This window comes from Callorhinus ursinus, unplaced genomic scaffold, assembly GCF_003265705.2.
Source record: "Callorhinus ursinus isolate GAN/ISIS: 27379988/994484 unplaced genomic scaffold, GSC_fseal_2.0 scaffold2, whole genome shotgun sequence".
NCBI classification, from domain to species: domain Eukaryota; kingdom Metazoa; phylum Chordata; class Mammalia; order Carnivora; family Otariidae; genus Callorhinus; species Callorhinus ursinus.
Window position 1 is genome coordinate 10,066,074 of NW_027397064.1, and position 18,182 is coordinate 10,084,255.

The window sequence follows — 18,182 nt, forward strand, 5'->3', positions numbered from 1 at the left end:
TGTTTCAAGGAGAGAGATCCACATGGTGAAACAAAGCAGAAGGACACAAAAGTCATGGGTGACCTCTGCAGGAGCGTTTTCAGGGCAGGGGGATCAAAGGAAAATTATGGCGGCTGAGGAGCGAATAGGAGATGAATTACAGTTAGCCTGGTTAGTTACTTGGTGTTTAAAATCTTGACAGAGAAAGGAAAGACAGGGAAAGGATGGCAATCTTTGCTTACAGGACCTGAATGATCCAGAGGAAATTTTATATAAGCATGCTTGAGGACTGAAAGAGAAAAGCTAACAACAAAAAGAAAGGAATGGCCAAGAGGCATGGTTCTGGTGGGAATCCCAGGATCCAGACACAGGGGTAAGAACAGGTCCTGAATGAAAGGCCAAAAGAACTCACCCTTTCATGCAAGACGAAAGAAAATAGGCAGGTATAGAAGCTGTGTGGATCAGGGAGGAGGAGGAAGTTGAGTACCGAACTTCAAGGTGATGAGCATTTGAATCTCTCTCCTTTTTTAAAAGATTTATTTTATTTACTTATTTGAAAGAGAGAGAATGAGAGAGAGAGAGAGAGCACATGAAAGGGGGGAGGGTCAGAGGGAGAAGCAGACTCCCTGCCGAGCAGGGAGCCCGATGCGGGACTCGATCTCTGGACTCCAGGATCATGACCTGAGCCGAAGGCGGTCGCTTAACCAACTGAGCCACCCAGGCGCCCCAACATTTGAATCTCTTGAGATAAGAGAGGACCTGGCTAAGCCTGGAGAGCAGGAATTCGCCATGGCATCCACCAATTGGCTGAGATGCTGAATTCTCTCCAGGTTCCCAGCAACCCAGGGGTAGGCATAAAGAAGGTTAGGTGAATTGGGGATGTTCCAAGCTTATAAACTGACATACCTTGGGTCCCTGTGGTCCAGGCAAGCCTTCGGGACCTGGGAATCCCTTCTGGCCAGGAGAACCAGCAGGTCCGGGAAGGCCTTTCTCCCCCTGTTAAAAACCAGCATAGGATAAGAAACACACAGAATAGCACTGTCCAGCAATAAACATACCCACAACCATTGCTTTCTTTTCTTTACAACTTAATGAGGACATTTGACATATTTTTTTTCCCCTTGGAACAACAAAATTGACACTCAGCAGTAAGTATAACAGTAAATGGAAAGCTATCTGCTTTTAGTATTTGTTATAGGTTTGAAAGTGTTTGCCTTTGGTCTTGTAGGAACTACTTTTCCCCAAATGGTGGCGCTACACAGAGCAGAGATCAAGAGAGAGGGCATCAAGAACTGGAGCAGGGGCAGGCCAGGGAGAAAGTTGAGATTGGCACAGTGTTTTTGCTTGGGGTTGGAGAGAGAGTGAGGCTAAGGCACAAGAATGTGTTTGGGGAGTGTGCGTAATTGCTTTGTAGCTTGAAAAGAACAACATGCAGGCTATCAGTTTTAGCCCTTTCTTGATTACACAGGAATTAGTAATTCAATCTGCTCTTTGTGTAGGAGATGCAGGAGATATCAAGAATGGCATAACCAAAAGGGTGAGCTAAATTGTTTTTTAGAAAGAGATGATATTATGAGAATGCCTCTAGTAACGAGTGAGTGAAAATAATTTAGGCCCCATGAGTGACATGGTTCTGCCAACAAATAATTTTCTGGTGAACCTGGGTCCTGGGATCGCTCTTTAATAATAAAGGTCGCTGGTTGATTCAGTCAATTTAATTACACAATTGGTAAATTAAATTTTAAAAAAGTTTAGAAAGAGATAAAGACAGCAATTTCACATGGTTACGTGCACACACATTCCATAAAAAGGGAAACAAAAAAATTGGCTAGTCCTCTCTCAATACTGTTACTCTCACACATCCTAGAATAGCATCTTGCACATAGTAGGGACTCGATAAATTCTTCTTCTTTTTTTTTTTTTAAGATTTATTTATTTATTTTGAGAGAGTGAGAATGAGAGAGAGAGAGAGAGTACACGAGAGGGGGGAGGGTTAGAGGGAGAAGCAGACTCCCCGCTGAGCAAGGAGCCCGATGCTGGACTCGATCCCGACACTCCAGGATCATGACCTGAGCCAAAGGCAGTCGCTTAACCGACTGAGCCACCCAGGCGCCCGGGACTCAATCTTGAGAGCAAAAATGAATCCGGGCTTTCCAACCCGCATCTGAATATACTACATTCATAGCTTTAGGGAAAAACCTAAATCAAAGTTCGTGTTAATTATAGAATAATTGAAAATAAACGGAATAATTATTATATAGTTAGTATATAAATTATATGCAAATTATTTTATCTAAAGAGCTAAAAATACATTCTAAAAATATTTTTAGTCATCCCTCAATATTGTTAAGCAATTCATTAGTGTCCCTGAGGAAAGGGTCTGATAAACAAAGAAAAAACTTTAGTTCGGCCTCTCTCTTAATTATCACAAATTGCAAGTTAATGGAGCGAATTAATGAGATTTCACGGCATTCTTTATTTTCTTGAATTCTGCAATGGAGCTACAGGTTTGCCCCGCTATCTGAAGGCACAGAGTTCCTACGAAACTTTTCCTAAATTGAAATGGTGTAAAATGGTGTAAAATCCCCGCTTTCTGAAAGTTCGAATTACACCATTTTGCTTTTATGAAAAACCTACGTTGATATGGTAATGTTTGTTTGTTGTTGTTGTCGTTGTTTTCACAGAAGCAAAATCCTCTTTGGATTTCTTCTGGTTAGCAAAACGAATGGCAATGTGGGTCTTTCCTAAAAGCGGAGTGGCGCAAGGCGAGCTTTCAGAAAGCGGGGGACACCGGTAGTACTTCCGGGTGCTGCATTTTGGCCTCAACCAGAGGGCTGTTGCAGGATTCTTTCGCCAGGGGGCGCGCCTGCACCAGTGCTGCAGGCCTTGAAGTCTTGGGATTTCAATGCCTGTGTCAAAGTGAGTGAATCGAGTTGTTTTCAGTTCTTTCGTGTTTATCAACATTTCTACATAGAGAGGCATTCTGATAAGCTTTTTTTTTTTTTTGCTAACTTGTTCCTTTTTCTTTACAGACCAAAAGAGTTACATTTTATTTTTTTAAAGATTTTATTTATTTATTTGAGAGAGAGAGAATGAGAGATAGCACGAGAGGGAAGAGGGTCAGAGGGAGAAGCAGACTCCCCGCTGAGCAGGGAGCCCGACGTGGGACCCGATCCCGGGACTCCAGGATCATGACCTGAGCCGAAGGCAGTCGCTCAACCAACTGAGCCACCCAGGCGCCCAAAAGAGTTACATTTTAACTGACGGTATTTACACAAGTCGTCTGAAACTTACCAGAAGTTTTTTTTTTTTTTCCTTTTCTTTGGTTAATGTTTATATACAATTTCTTTAAAATTGGATTGGGGAATGGAATAACACACTGCGGGTCTTTCTGATAAATAAGAGCAAATTCCTGGATGAGCTCTACAGAGGAAAGAAGCAATATTAAGATTTTGTTTTTACCTTCTCCCCTTTGATCCCATCACAGAAGCACGGGCCTTTGTCCTTACAGACACAACCCTAGGAAAAGGGAAAAAGAAAGAGTTTTGTTTAAAAACAGCTTAATAAATCCTGGCTGGCAGGGCAAGAGCAAACATTTTTTTCTGTTCTTTGAGCATTAAACACCAATGATTAGGAGCCATGCTATACTGGGGCAATAATATATCAAGAGAAACAGAGCCGAGAAGTGAGATGTTTTGCACATAGGAGAACTGTCCGGTGAGTGTGCATCATTTTTATTGTGTTTGGGAATTCTAAGTTATTTATGGAAAAGGCGAAGTCATCTTTCCTTTTTTCAGGATAATGTGTAGTTGTACCATATGAAATTGCCATAACCGTAAGCAGAAAGTGGTCTAATGTTGGCAAGTTTCTTAGATTTAACATAATATATATAATATGTATATTATATATATGAATATGTATATTTATATATAATATATGCGTATGTGTATATTAACTGGTCATATCTTCTGTAAGTGATGCGAAGGTTTTCTTTTCCTGAAATGATGTTCAAGACTGAGAAAAGATGATCAATACCCACTATGTGTCTTTAAGGAGAACAAACTAATTCACTAATGTAGTGACATATTCTTGGTATAAAGCAAAAACAAAAATTTAGCTGTGAGCTTGAGAACTCTTATCCTATCTCAGTTACTTTGACACATTTTAGAACCTATGCACAGGCCAACTCTAGTGAAGGTTGATTTTTAAAGATTTCTCTGCCAGCAGAGGACCAAAGAGGTAGTTGAAAATACTGAATTTAAAATGTGTTTTGACACATGTTCTATGTTTATGTATTTACCTTTTTTAAATTTTTTTCTTCAGGTTAATATTAACTGAGAATGAGTTTGCTTTCCACAGGAAAAGAATATTAATTGACAGCAAAGGCAGGGCAAGTCTAGGACCTGTGCTGGCTGGTTGGTAGAAAACATAAAAAAGAGAAATTGCTTCAGACATTTCCAAAGTGGAGGACCCTATTTGTTCAATTAAAATAAAATGCTTAGGCAAAAACATCTTTAATTAAATATATTTCCTGAGCCTAGAGCAGTAGGCTATGCCACCTTTCAAGGAAGGGAAGTGTAGAGTAATTTTCAGACACCACGTTTATACATACCTCACAATTTATATGAATGGAAAGTGATTGACTGAAAAGGAAAATCTATATTCTCTCCAAGTGTTGGATATTTGGTACTTTTTAGAAGACTAGATTTTTCTGATTTTCCTCCTAGATGTTTGGGGTCATTAAGTCATACCTTGACATCATATATTTAATCTTGTCTTTCTAGATTTTTCAACTTTTATGTTCATTTCAATCACATATTCAAGCATACTCTACTAAAGCAATAGTTCTCAAAGTGGGGATCCCCTGATCAGCAGCATCCACATCACCTGTAAACTTGTCAGAAATGCAAACTATCGGCCCCACCACAGACACACTGCATCAGAAACCCTGGGGGTGGGTCTCAGTATTCTGTTTTGTGTGTGTGTGTGTGTGTGTGTGTGTGTGTGTGTGTGTGTGTGTGTGCGCGCGCGCGCACGCGCGCTTTGTGTTTTTTATTTATTTTATTTTTTTTGCAGGATTTAGTTTGTTTGTTTTTATTTTTTATTGTTATGTTAATCACCATACATTACATCATTAGTTCTTGATGTAGTGTTCCATGATTCATTGTTTGTGCATAACACCCAGTGCTCCACACAGAATGTGCCCTCTTTAATATCAGTATTCTGTTTTAACAGGCCCTCTGGGTGATTCTGATTCCACTAGTCTAAGCTATCACCTAAAATCTGAGTCTGCAAGCTAGAGCTAATCCTCTAAATGTTTCTAAACACTAGATCATTTGACACACTAATTTGCACATCTGTTTTTTGTTTGCGATGTCTTTTTTCCTGTCATCCCGAGCAAGTAGCCAGGCTTTTCTGTCCCTCACTTTTGGGAAAGCAAAAGCTGCCTGAAGACAAGAGCCCTAGTTTTTGTTTCTGGTTTAAGTACCTGCTGACAGTTGGCCCCAAGGGTTGGAGGGACAAGCACCCTGCTCCCACACAGCATTTGGAGGGGGCAGCAGGGCTTCAGAAAGGAGTCTGAGTCCTACAGCCAAGAGCACTAGATATTGGGCAAGGAAGAGCCACCCGTGCGAGGACCCAATGCTCGAGTTCAAGGCACGGTTTCCAGTGGACAGTGAGCATCTCTGACCCTTCTGCCTCCCAGACACAACACAGCACTCTCTGAGACTCTGAACCTCTCTGTAAAAGGAGGCAAATTACCAGTCCTCTAACCTCTGAGAAGGTACACGGAGGTCATGAGACAGGCCTTATTTTATTTCTTGGAGTAAAAGCCATGTTTGCCGTACGTTACTGGAAATCTTTCAATGTTAGCTTGAACAAGTGTTTGCCCCCAAATGAGATCAGGTCTTCCTTCTTATTTGCTCCTGTGTTTAATGTATATATTCCCTGGTGCCTGTAAGCCCTAGGAGGGAAGGAATTCTAGTCTAATTCACATCAGTAACCTTGATGTATAATATATCCTCAGCCAAGGCTTGTGGATTGATTAAATGGATCAATGGGTAGATGGAAAGGTGGAAATTTTTTTACAGCCAATTTGGACCTGGAATTTCGAGACATATGAATCATATTGCTGTTGTTTTGCTCTACTGTGACTGAGATATTTTCTTTACGCATGAATTATGCGCAACTATTGATGAAGTGGCAAAAAATGAAACTAAAAGCCTTGGTTATTTTAATACAAGTTAAAATTAACACCAGGCTAATTAGTTGTTAGTTGCTTGGACTGAAAAGTTTTTTTTTGGAAAATTTTAAACCCTCCGCGAAGTTGAAAAATATGCCCTTTTATAAATATGCAACAAAATAAAAAGCCTTCTCTGCATTTATTGCTTCATCGTTGCTTTCAGTTCAAAATAATTTTTATGTCGAAGAGACATATTTGGGGTGACATATTCTGGTTTCCTGCCTGTCCCCTAGCCTCTCCTCCCCCACGCCCAGCCTGGCCTGGTTTGGGGTAAGGGGAAGTTGGCAGCGTTCAAAGCTGGTTAACACTCTACTGAGCAGGTCTGTTGATTCTGCATTATGATTATTGATCCTTTGCCCAGCCAATAGCCTGAGGCGAACGTTTTTGTGTGTGAAAAGAGCTGACCAAGTGTGGCTGACTGAGCCAGACAGACTCCATGAACTGCTCTTCGCAGGGCCCCTCCATCCCGCGTCTGCCTTAAGCAACTGACCGTGAGCCTTGGCAGCATGCCCTCCACTAAAGGGGAATGACACCCGTGCGCCGCTCTCGCGGTGGCCCCTTCTTCCCCACCCAGAAGCCGCTGTCGCCCCACTTGGGTATCGCAGAAATCTCACTGGAGATGCCACTTCCTATCTTTCAAGCCCTGTCCAGGGAGACACCACTAGTCTAGACATCTAAATCAGCCACCCGTTTTTTGTTTTTCTGGACGACAGCAAGCGTGCACATTACTGGCTCTGACAAAGAAGGGGGCAATCAGAGGTCTCTGGTACATTTGGGAATAAATCAGTAAGAAAGTTCCATCCATCTCGTGTAAGGCAGTGAGTGGGATTTATAATCGTTAACTCCAGGTTTGTTTTCTTTTTCTTGCCCTAAAGTGTTTTGAGTCTAGCAGTACTAAGAGGCCTTCGCCATTCATTTAAGATTAATAGACTCTGAAGGATCCCATGATAAGGATGCTGTAGAGGAAATGAACTTGGATCCGTCCTATGATGATTTCAGTAGTTAACATTATTTTTTAAGATTTTATTTATTTGTTTGATAGAGAGAGACAGCGTGCACGCGCGCAGGCAGAGGGAGAGGGAGAGGGAGAAGCAGACTCCCCGCTGAGCAGGGAGCCTGACATGGGGGCTTGATCCCGGGACTCGGAGATCATGACCTGAACTGAAGGCAGACGCTTAACTGACTGAGCCACCCAGGCGCCCCCGGTAGTTAACATTTTTTGAGCAGTGACTGCATAGGGCACTGATCAGGCTCCCTGCCTCATGCACGACCTCATTTACACCCAATAACAATTCTGTGAGGTAGGTACTAGAATTAGCTCCACCTTAGAGCTAAGAAAACTGGATGTCGGAGGCTGGAGGTCATTCATTATGAATGGAGCTGGGGGATATTAATCCAGGTGGTTTGACCCAGGGCCATATTCTCAACCACTCTGCTATATTTAATTATCGGCTGGCTTTGTAGGCTACTGAGGCATTGGGGGAGGGACTCAGATATATCTCTTCCCCTCACACTGTCGCTGTGCCCCCAGCAATGGGATGTAAAATCCCAGTGATGGACATAACATGGTAGTTCATGGACTTTGCAGTATAAATCAGTAATTGGCATACTGCAACCCACAGGCCAAATCCAGTCTGCTGTCTGTTTTTACACTACTTTTGAGCTAAGAATGATTTTTGTATTTTCAAATAGTTGGAAAAAAAATAAAAAGAAAAATAATATTTTGTGACGTGCGAAAATTATCAGAATGGCACACAGGAATCTCTCTCTTCCCCCCTTTCCCTTCCTTATGTTCCTCCCCTTCTTCCTACCACACTTCAGTCTAAGGGTTGTTGGCAGGGAGGGCCCAGGTGATGCAAAGTTTGGGTGGGAAGAATCCAGAAGATCATCTAATCTAAAAGTTCTTTATATTTTGAACTTCACAGGGCAACAAAATAAAAAAAATTTAATGGAGACCAACAGTGGATTGTCTTATTTATATTTTGATATGTAAGAGTGATGGTTATCTTCAAACACAAACAAGCAAATCTACCCTCCCACACATGAGCCAACTGCAAATCTATCATCTACTATCATCATTCCATAAGAAAAAAACAAGATTTTTTTTTTAAAGATTCCCCTATTCATTTGAGAGACAGGGAGAGTGAGCATGCAAGGGTTCTTGCCCAAAAGGGGGAGGGACAGAGAGAGTCTTAAGCCCACTCAGCACTGAGACTGCAGTGCAACCTGACTCAGGGCTCCATCTCACAACCCCAATCACAACCCCAGTCATGACCCGGATCATGACCCCAGCCAAAAACAAGGGTCGGGCACTTAACCAACTACGCCACCCAGGTGCCCCAAGAAAATGCAAATTAAAACACTGTAAAGGAAGCAAGAAAATAAATGCTCACAGACTGCAAGGTGCTCTTTCATATAAAGTGAAAATAAATAACTTTTACTCCATAAGCAATATCTACGCTGTTCTTACTTTTCTCATTTCCCTTGGTCTGGTGAAAGTCTACACTGTCCAACACAGGCATGACTTTGGGAAGCATTAAACTAGTCACAACTGTCTCCTCTCTTCCATCCACAATCCTCCTGATCAGCCCTATCTGCTTCGTTTACTACTATGGTTTTCTCTCTGAGAGGTGTCAGCAAGCTAATCTCATACAGTGTAATGCACGCTAGTGAATTAATTTTTAAAAGTATGCCCTGTAACTGACACATTTTTTACTGATAAATGCCTCCACACACACACACACACACACACACACACACACACATACACACACACACACAATGTGCATAAATGCCCCAAGTGGTAGAAAATTCGAACAACTCCAGACTGACAGGTGAGACACGTGTTGGGGCAGATGGGACCCCTTAGCTTGCCTGCTTGGTTTGCCTATATGTAGGACCAGGTCTTTCAGAAAATATCTTTGATACTATTACTTGTTTAAAAAACTAGCTTGTATATAAAACTCATCTATTCCTTTTTCATGTGACAACCAGTGAAGAAGCACATTTGAACCAGGCATGTCAGAGTTCTTGTTGATCTCTCCAGAGATGCTACTTCTGATGGGAGAAATCTGGAGAAGCAGCCCTGAGCTCTTGTCCATGTGGAGGATGATCACGTGCCTTTCACCACTTCCGGGAGCTGTTGCGTGCCTAATTATACCAGTTGTCAATAGCAAATCTAAAGTGATTTTCAAAGTTTTACATTTTTCAGCTTTGGGTTCTGGGAGAGTTGCTAGAAGTGTTTAGAAACCTTGCACTTCATCACATAAATAAAAGACATTTCAAGGGAAAATCCATTTTCTATCTGTAAACCTAAAGGTAACCTAAAAGGAACATAAGAAGCTGAAGGTCACCCTTACGACTAGGCCAATTTTCCAAATGGAAGCCTTCTTCGGATTTTTGGGAAGACTCTGATGTGATACTATCTGAAAATATGGACACTACTTGGGTAGTAATATTATTTTGAATAATAAGGAGAAAAAAAAACAGTCTCACTTATGTATGTAAAAGTTAATCCAGGGGCGCCTGGGTGGCTCAGTCGTTAAGCTGCCTTCGGCTCAGGTCATGATCCCGGGGTCCTGGGATCGAGCCCTGCATCAGGCTCCCTGCTCCGTGGGAAGCCTGCTTCTCCCTCTCCCACTCCCCCTGCTTGTGTTCCCTCTCTCGCTGTGTCTCTCTGTCAAATAAATAAATAAAATCTTTAAAAGAAAAATGTTAATCCAGAAAGATAGTTTTTTAAATACTTTTGCATTTGTCCTCTTGTGTGTGTGTGTGTATGTGTGTGTGTGTGTGTGTGTGTGTGTGTGTGAAAACCAGAATAAGATGATGGATAAAGAATAAAAAAGAGTACCAACTCACAAGCTGAGAAAAACAGGTGAGCAGATAAAAACAGATGAAAAGTGTCAACTGTTGGAAGCTGGGTGGCCAGTGAAAGCGTCACGTCAACTGGACCATTACATTTGTAAATACTTTGACACATATGCTCTGTTCCAATAAAAGATAAGACACAAAACCAGAAAATAAAAAAGACAAACTCAAAAACAAGATAAATATTTCTGGTGAGCAACATGCAATGACAACACAAAGCAGTGGTGGGACTGAATCATCACATGGTTGGACTGAGTCTAGAAGCCAACTGTGGTGGTTTCGAATTTGGTTCCTGTGCATAATAGGGAACATGAGCCAAGAAACACCATTTTAAAATTATTTGGATTGGGGTCATGAAGTATTCCCAACAGGGGCCATTCCAAAAGGGTGGGTACACACAGAGGAGAAAGAAAAAAGAAACAACAAAAATTGGAATACAGAGCTGTGGAGCCAGTCTCCAAGATGGCCCCCAGGGATCCCTCCTCCTGGCATTCATGTAGTTTTGTAGTCCCATCCCGTATTGAACCAGGGTCAGTCTGTAGGACCAATAGATAGGACAAGTGTGATGCTACGTCACTCTGAGACTAAGTCATAAAAATAACATTGTGATATCTGCTCTGTCTTGGGTTACTTGCTTTGAGGAAGCCAGCTGCCATGTCAAGTCAAGGAGCATTATGAAGAGGCCCATGTATTGAGGAACTGAGGCCTCTGGCAACAATCTTGTGAATGAGCTATCTTGCAAGCTAGTCTTCCAACTTTGTCAAGACTTAGACGACTATTGCCCCAGCCTACAGCTTCTGAGCCCCATGAGGGACCTGGAGACAGCATCACCCAGACTCCTACTCAGGATTCCTGACCCTCAAAGAATGTCTGAGATGATAAAAGTTTGCTGTTTCAAACTGAAAAATTGGGGGATAATCAATTAGGTAGTAGTAAATAATACAGGGGTTCAACTAAAATTAAAAGTTTGATGGAAATGATAAAAGAGAAATTCAAAAATCTACCCAGAAAATAAGGCAAAAGAAAAAGAGGTGAACAATAAGGAAAAAAGAGCAGAAGTTTTGAGGACGTCCAGTATCTGACCAAATGGAGTTTCAAAAAGGCCAAGGAGAGAAAATGGGAGGAAATTATCGAAGAAATAATATAATAAATGATTTTCTCAGGGAAGAAAATAAATGTTTTGATTGATAGGGCCGGCTGAATGTCCCCCTCTTACAAATACACACATCTGAGGCACACTATCAAAGCATTCCAGAACACTGGGGACAACGAGGAGATTCTAGGAGGAAACAACAAGAAGAAACAGTCATATACAAAGATCCTGGAGTCAAAATGGCATTGGATGTGTCAACCGTAATACTATGAAGGAGATATGGCATGAGGCTTTCAGAATTCTGGGGTGAAATTGATTTTCAATGTAGACTTTTATACTCACCAAACGGTACATTAAGTTTGAGGAGACACAGATTATTTTCAGGTCCATAATGAAGCAAAAATGTTACCATCCAGGCATACTTCCACGGTTAACTACCAGAGGATGTGCACCACCAAAAAAAACAAATTAGGTCAAGAAAGGGGAAGACCTGGGATCTAGGAGAGAGGAGCTAACAGAATGAGTGTCTCAGGACGACTTACACTGGAGCCGGAGGCTGGCAGCCCCTGGGGGACACCAAGAAAACTGTCTGACAAGTGTGACTAGAAAATTTAAAAAGCTTCAGGAAAAACAAAAGTTTGTCCAAGAAAGGTCACAGACATGAAAAGCAGTGGCTTAGCAATGAACATACTTTCCAAAACCATATACTACTGATTTAGCCAAAAGTTTTGATCTAAGCATGTTGGGAACATTTGAGGAAAAGGAGGGTTGTAGGTCACAGAAGTGTCCTCACCTACTGAGCTGCAAGTCAGTAGTGTTAAAATAACTCTTATGAGCCTGTTTTTCAGAAATATGGAAGTAAATAAGTGGAAGAAATAGCTGGAAGATTTAAAAGCCGTTGCCTCTTTGGAGGGGGATGTGGGGGAGGGTAGGCTGGAGGGGGACTTTGCTTTTGTTCCAAGTCTTTTAATACCACGAGTATTTTATTATTATTATTTACTATCTGTATTTTTTTACTCTGCTCAAAATTCACACTAAAGAAGAGAGTTCATCTCAAAACCAGAAAATTTCCTGTTAATTTCACATTTGAAGTCTAACAACGTATTGTTTTCTCAACCTAAGAAGCATTGTAAGTTCATCTTCAGTGATGTTTTTCTCCAATTTGGAAAATCACCAATCTAGCTTTGACTTCCTGGTAGAAAAAAAACACAGGAAGAATAAACATAGGAAAATTTTAAAGAAAAATGATTCAATCACTTGATGAAGACACCCTCAGTTGATTCTCTGCCGATGAAAGTCAGTCCTGGAGGTTGCCTGACCTACCACTTGCCAGTGGTGGGGTGGGCAACTTACACTCTCTGTTGTTCCAAGTCATATGCTGTTAAGACTGCAAGAGGCCTTAGGGTTTATCTGTCTCATACTGAGTCCAAGGTTGGTCCAGATTTTATGTGGAGCCCCGAACGTCTCCTTTTCTCTTGGGCGGAGGAGCTGACTACATTTTAGGGAGACTGGCAAACTTCCAAGCAGAGAGGCCATTATACATGCTAGTTCTCCTGCCCACTGCCCAGGCTAGATTGGAGAGGTAGGGCCCACAAACCTGTGGGCTTTGTCTCAGCTGTGGCCACATTAGAGAAGAATAATTCCTTACGGCTGAATTGGGCTGGGGCTCCATTCCTGGCTCGCGCTGGCCACTATCGTGAAACTCTCTTCTCTCTAAGCCTGGAGGACAGTAAATGCTGTCTACCTAACACTTTGATTGGGGCAGGACAGAAGCCAACAAATCACGAACATAAAATCTCTATAAAGGATAAGGAGAGAATCTGATATCCTGAATTTGCTTTTTAAAACAAACTATAGAAATGTTTGGGGTGTTTTTGTTGCATTTGTTATGATTAACATGCTTTTTTGATGGCAGTAGTTCAAATCAAATTGTGATCAAGAAAAATCTCTCTGTTTAGTTTCATGGTAGTCCAACTGAAAGTTAGGATAGTGGTTCTCATCCACTAGTATACAAAAATTATCTGGAGCCCTCAGTGGTCTTAATTTTTCCAGGATCCCAAGTCTAGAGAATAGCCCAGGAGACTGGGTTGCAGGGATTCCCCAGACCACACTTTGAGAATCAACTTTACCTCTTGAGCATTAAACAGAAATGGAGACTCATTTGGAAAACTATTACACTTACATCTGTGGTATTTATGAAATAAGGAAACAGTATTTCTTTTTAAAAATAGAAGTTAGGATTAATTATCAACCATAAATAAATTTCCCAAATGGTAATATGTCACTCCCCTGATAAAAATTGTTTGCTCATTTCTTACGGCTGGCCTTGCCAAGTCTAAACTCATCAGCGTGACGTACGAGGCTCTTTGTATTCTGGTCCCCCCTATTTCCCCAGGCTCAGAGGCCACTGGTCACCCCGAGCTCTCTTTTGCATTCCTGGGATTTTCCACATGGTCCTTTGGCCTGAATGCCCACCTCTCAATACCCCTTACTTTGCTTGGCTAAGTTGTGCTCATTCTGGAGAAGCTCAAAGGTTACCTCTTTCCAGAAGACTACCTCCCTAAATCCTCTAGGTAGTTACTTGTTCTTTCCTCTGTTTTGGGCATAACTGCTCTTATAACACGTATCTAATTGCATTGTAATTATTTGTTTCTTCATCATCTAACAAAGCTTCTCATAAGAACTCGTCATAGTTCATATGACTATGAACATAGTCATCTCTATGTTCCTAGGAGAGGGGAGAGTTTCCAGAACAGGGGAGGAAGAGAACTCTTCTCCCAGGGGGAAATTCGGCTTAGCTGTGTCACGTGACATCCGGGCTTGTTTGATTAAAAAAGGAGGCCCTCAAGACGAACCTGAGTGGTGGGGGTGGGCGGGGGGTGACCATATATATGGGATATATATGGAAAGGTATAAAGAGAAATGTAACAAATACCCTTTCACCTACCCCCCAGGGTAAGAAATAGCACATTACAAATATGGTTGAAGTCCCCTGTCTTGTCTCTGAATCTTCAATAAAGTTTGTTCTGTAAAAAACTGCCTTATCCTGGGAAAACTGGACAAGCAGCACACTGTCCTGCTCTGGTCTACAAGTGAAAGAATAATTGTGGAAATTGACATGTTGGTGCGATTCTGTTTTCAGCAAGTACAGGAAATCAGGAGAAGCTACCGAGAGAATGCAGGCCCCGGGGAATTTGCAAAAATCTTGGGCAGAATTTGGCTTTCCCATGGATTTGAGATGGTATTCAAAGAATTTCGAGTAGTTTTAAATCTCACAGGACAGAGTACTCCTGTATAGAACTGGAGTGATCGTCGCTAATAGTAGGTGTTCAATAAATATTGACCCTATGAATAAATAGCTTACCGGGTACTAAATAGATCAGGTTGGTAGGCATAATTTATATAACTATATAAGATAGATTACCATTATTAAAGCAACAAAACGAAGTTAAAAGTGAAACTGGGCACATGTCAAGAATAATACAATGCTCCATGGGACTGAAAACAGACTACGGAGAGAGAAGCATATAAATATGATGATGACAGCTGGAGTGAGACATCATACAAAAATAAATAAGAAAGTGTAAGCTATGTCTCCAGAAAAACAAACATTTGGATATTTTAGACATTTTAATGATTGACCGAGTTTTTTCTTCTCATCCAGATGACTAATGCCATGGAAATAAAAACCATAGGTGCAGGTAGACGAGAAAGCCAGGGGAGAATTATCCAGAGTCCTTAGGATCTGCACTGGGAGAAAAGAAATGCTCTAGCTGGAATAGTGTAGTATTACAAGTAGGAAGGATTAAGAGAAGGTAAAGGGCATGAGCCGCAAAGCACAGGGAGTGGAAAAGGCAAAGATAAGGTAGAAATAATGGGTCAGGGGACAGAAACTTCATTCCATGCTTTTTTTTTTTTATTTAAGATTTTATTTATTTAATTGACAGAGAGAGAGAGACAGAGAGAGAGGGAACACAAGCAGGCGGAGTGGGAGAGGGAGAAGCAGGCTTCCCGCCGAGCAGGGAGCCCGATGTGGGGCTCGATCCCAGGACCCTGGGACCATGACCTGAGCTGAAGGCAGTCGCTTAACCAACTGAGCCACCCAGGCGCCCCCATTCCATGCTTTTATTTTAGATCAATAGAAGGGAAATTCTGCACGATGGTGACATCTGTTTTGGAAGGATACAAAAGAATATGAAAAACGGAGTTTTTATTCATTCCCTATTTTAGAATAAAAAGGAAAAGTAGGTGAAAATAAAAATTTAGAATTCAAAGCAATTGAGATCCTGGTCACTAAATTTCTAAACGTTAAGCATTGACTATCTTTTGGCGCTCTATGAAGATGATTGTATTTTCACACTTCCCTAGTATCTGCTTTGCTCTTCATATTAAAAATAGTGTTTGTTGTTGCTAAAATAAAGTTTGATTGTTGGACTTGGATCAACAGAGCAGCATCTAGATAGCTTGCTTCACTGTTAGTTTTGGAAAGAAGACTACAGAAAGAACAACAAAAGCATATTTAAATTAGTTTTCTTAAGACAGAGATGTAATCAGTATCATATCCCAATAAAAAAATGCAGAGCTTTGACTTTTACATGACATCTTTTCAAATGTGCAACTGTTATTTAGAAAACCCTAAGGAAAGGGTTAGCCATTCTGGCAAATTCAAAAGATTTAGACATACACACACAGACACACACACACACACACAGACGCATGTGCATACACACACCTAGACAACGGTGCAGCTATCCTTTGGTAAGACTTTGGTAGCTAAGGGCTCACGGCAGCAGCAGGGGCAGGTGCCGTGCATAGTCTTGATACAATGTTGGTATTCAGTCACATTCAGGTACTTCAAAAGTCATTAATTCTGGAAGTTTGAATATGAATATCACAGCAGTGTTGAGAGTATCTTCAGCCCTCTTCTTGTTTGCAGGAACATTCTGCACCACGGAAGGAGCAAAGCCAGTAATGTCCCAAATAATGTTTAACGTTCAGGCCTCTAAATTTTTTTAAGGATTTTTATTTATTTATTTGAGTGAGAGCGAGAGAGAGGGTGCACAAGCAGGGCAAGGGGCAGAGGAAGAGGGAGGAGCAGACTCCCCGCTGAGCAGGGAACCCGATGTGCGGCACTCGATCCCAGGACCTTGGGGTCATGACCTGAGCTGAAGGCAGATGCTTAACCGACTGAGCCACCCAGGTACCCACAGGCCTCTAAATTTTAATACTTTATCTCCAAAGAAAAATACTGAGGTCCCAGCAGAGACTATGGCAACCAAGGATTCTGTATGAGCACATTTCTTCTGAGTCATTATCTCTACTACCGAATTCACTTGCTAAAACCACACATTTTATTTCTGAATCTTCATGTGGTAAATAAACTCCTAGATAACAGACAGATGATTCTCACAATTTGCAATGTTCCTCGAAAAAGAGAGGAAGACCCCTAAATTAACCATTATGTATTGATGGTATACCCAGCATTATTTTTTTCTGTCCTGTGTCAGGTTTTCTATAACCCAAACCTATGAACTGTGGTTATTGGCACAAATACCCAAATAAAACAGAGCCAAGAAAATAGGGTGATTGAAATGAAGTTATTGCAAATGTTTAAAACCAGCAAATATGACTTCATAATGTGCACACTTGTTGCTTGGTGAATAACATGCTTACAAATGGCTTGTTTACAAAAGTTGATTGAAATCAGCGTCAATAGATAAAGTCACTAATCCATATACGATTGTTGAACAAGAGTCTCATTTGGGCCCAAGGCTGTTGAGAAACATGAAACATTCTAAGAAATACAATTTCTAGATAACTGAAGTTTACCCCTAATGTACCCAATCTTTGATCAACTGTCATTGTAGTTCATGGTCTTTTGCCTTTGTAAATAGACTGTAAGTGACATAATCCTCCCTTTCTAAACATTATTGCTGTCACTGTCAACACTTTTGTGCCCCAGTGGATTCTTGGCACCCAACTGATGATGAAGAAATATTTGCTGAGTGATGCTATTGCATGTATTGAGATATTTGCATCTATATCATTTGATTGCAGGATGGTATATGGTTTCAGTTGTTAAATATGCTTTTCTTTTTCTTTTGAGGGAGGCCCTTTTCATTAGGCATTCTGCTTTTCCTTCTTTCTACTCTTGAATTCCTGCCTGTAACTGTCTGTACCTCTCCCCACATTCTGTTTCATACATGCTATTAATTAAGAAATCAGGTAACTAAAGTTTGGTAGAATTGCTTGTAAATTCAGAATAAAAAGACTCTGGGTAAGGTTTGAGGGCCTCAATGATAAAAGTTCAGGAGATTTGTAGCATTGTTCTGGTTTTTGTTTATCTTCTAGATAATTGAAATCGTTAGGTAATGATGTGTTTATATAATGAATAAGTAAATAGTTACAATACAATATATACAGTCATATTTAAACATCCTCATTTAAAAAACTTTTTGTGGTACATATTCATAACATAAAATTAATCATAAGCATTTTTATGTGTGCGGTTCAATAGTGTTAAGTACATTTGCATTGTTGTGTGACCCATCTCCAGAATTCTTTTCATTTTGCAAAATTGAAATTCTGTTCCCATTAAACAACTCCCCATTTCCCCTCCCCCCAGCGTGTGACAACCACCATTCCTTCTTTCTCAATGAATTTGACTACTCTAGGTACTCCATATCAGTGCAACCATGCATTATTTGTCTTTTGGCATATGTAATGAGCATAATGCCCTCACGGTTCATCCATGCTGCAACACGTAAACACCCTCTTACTTGTTTTGACATCATTCAATTTTTTTAAAGATCTTATTTATTTGAAAGAGAGAGTGTGAGCACTACCGGGAGAAGGGGCAGAGAGAGAAGGGGAGGGAGAAGCAGACTCTCCGCTGAGTGTGGAGCCCAATCTGGGACTCAATCCCAGGAACCTGAGATCATGACCTGAGCTGAAGTCAGACACTTAACCGACTGAACCACCCATGCACCCCATAATTAAATG

General features: G+C 41.0%; 1 protein-coding gene across 3 annotated transcripts in view; it reads right to left on the minus strand.

The window, feature by feature from the left end:
* The window catches only part of COL4A3 (collagen type IV alpha 3 chain), a 127,372-nt gene that overhangs the window by 67,514 nt on the left and 41,676 nt on the right, over positions 1-18,182 (minus strand). For all 3 annotated transcript variants that reach the window (XR_012373961.1, XR_012373960.1, XM_025890618.2), the window contains exons 2-3: positions 3,442-3,498; positions 886-975 (exon numbers count right to left, since the gene is read on the minus strand). Coding sequence is in view for 1 of the 3 variants with exons in the window: in XM_025890618.2 (XP_025746403.1) it covers positions 886-975; positions 3,442-3,498 (147 nt within the window). In the remaining 2 variants the exon portion in view is untranslated. The remainder of the gene's footprint in view (positions 1-885; positions 976-3,441; positions 3,499-18,182) is intronic.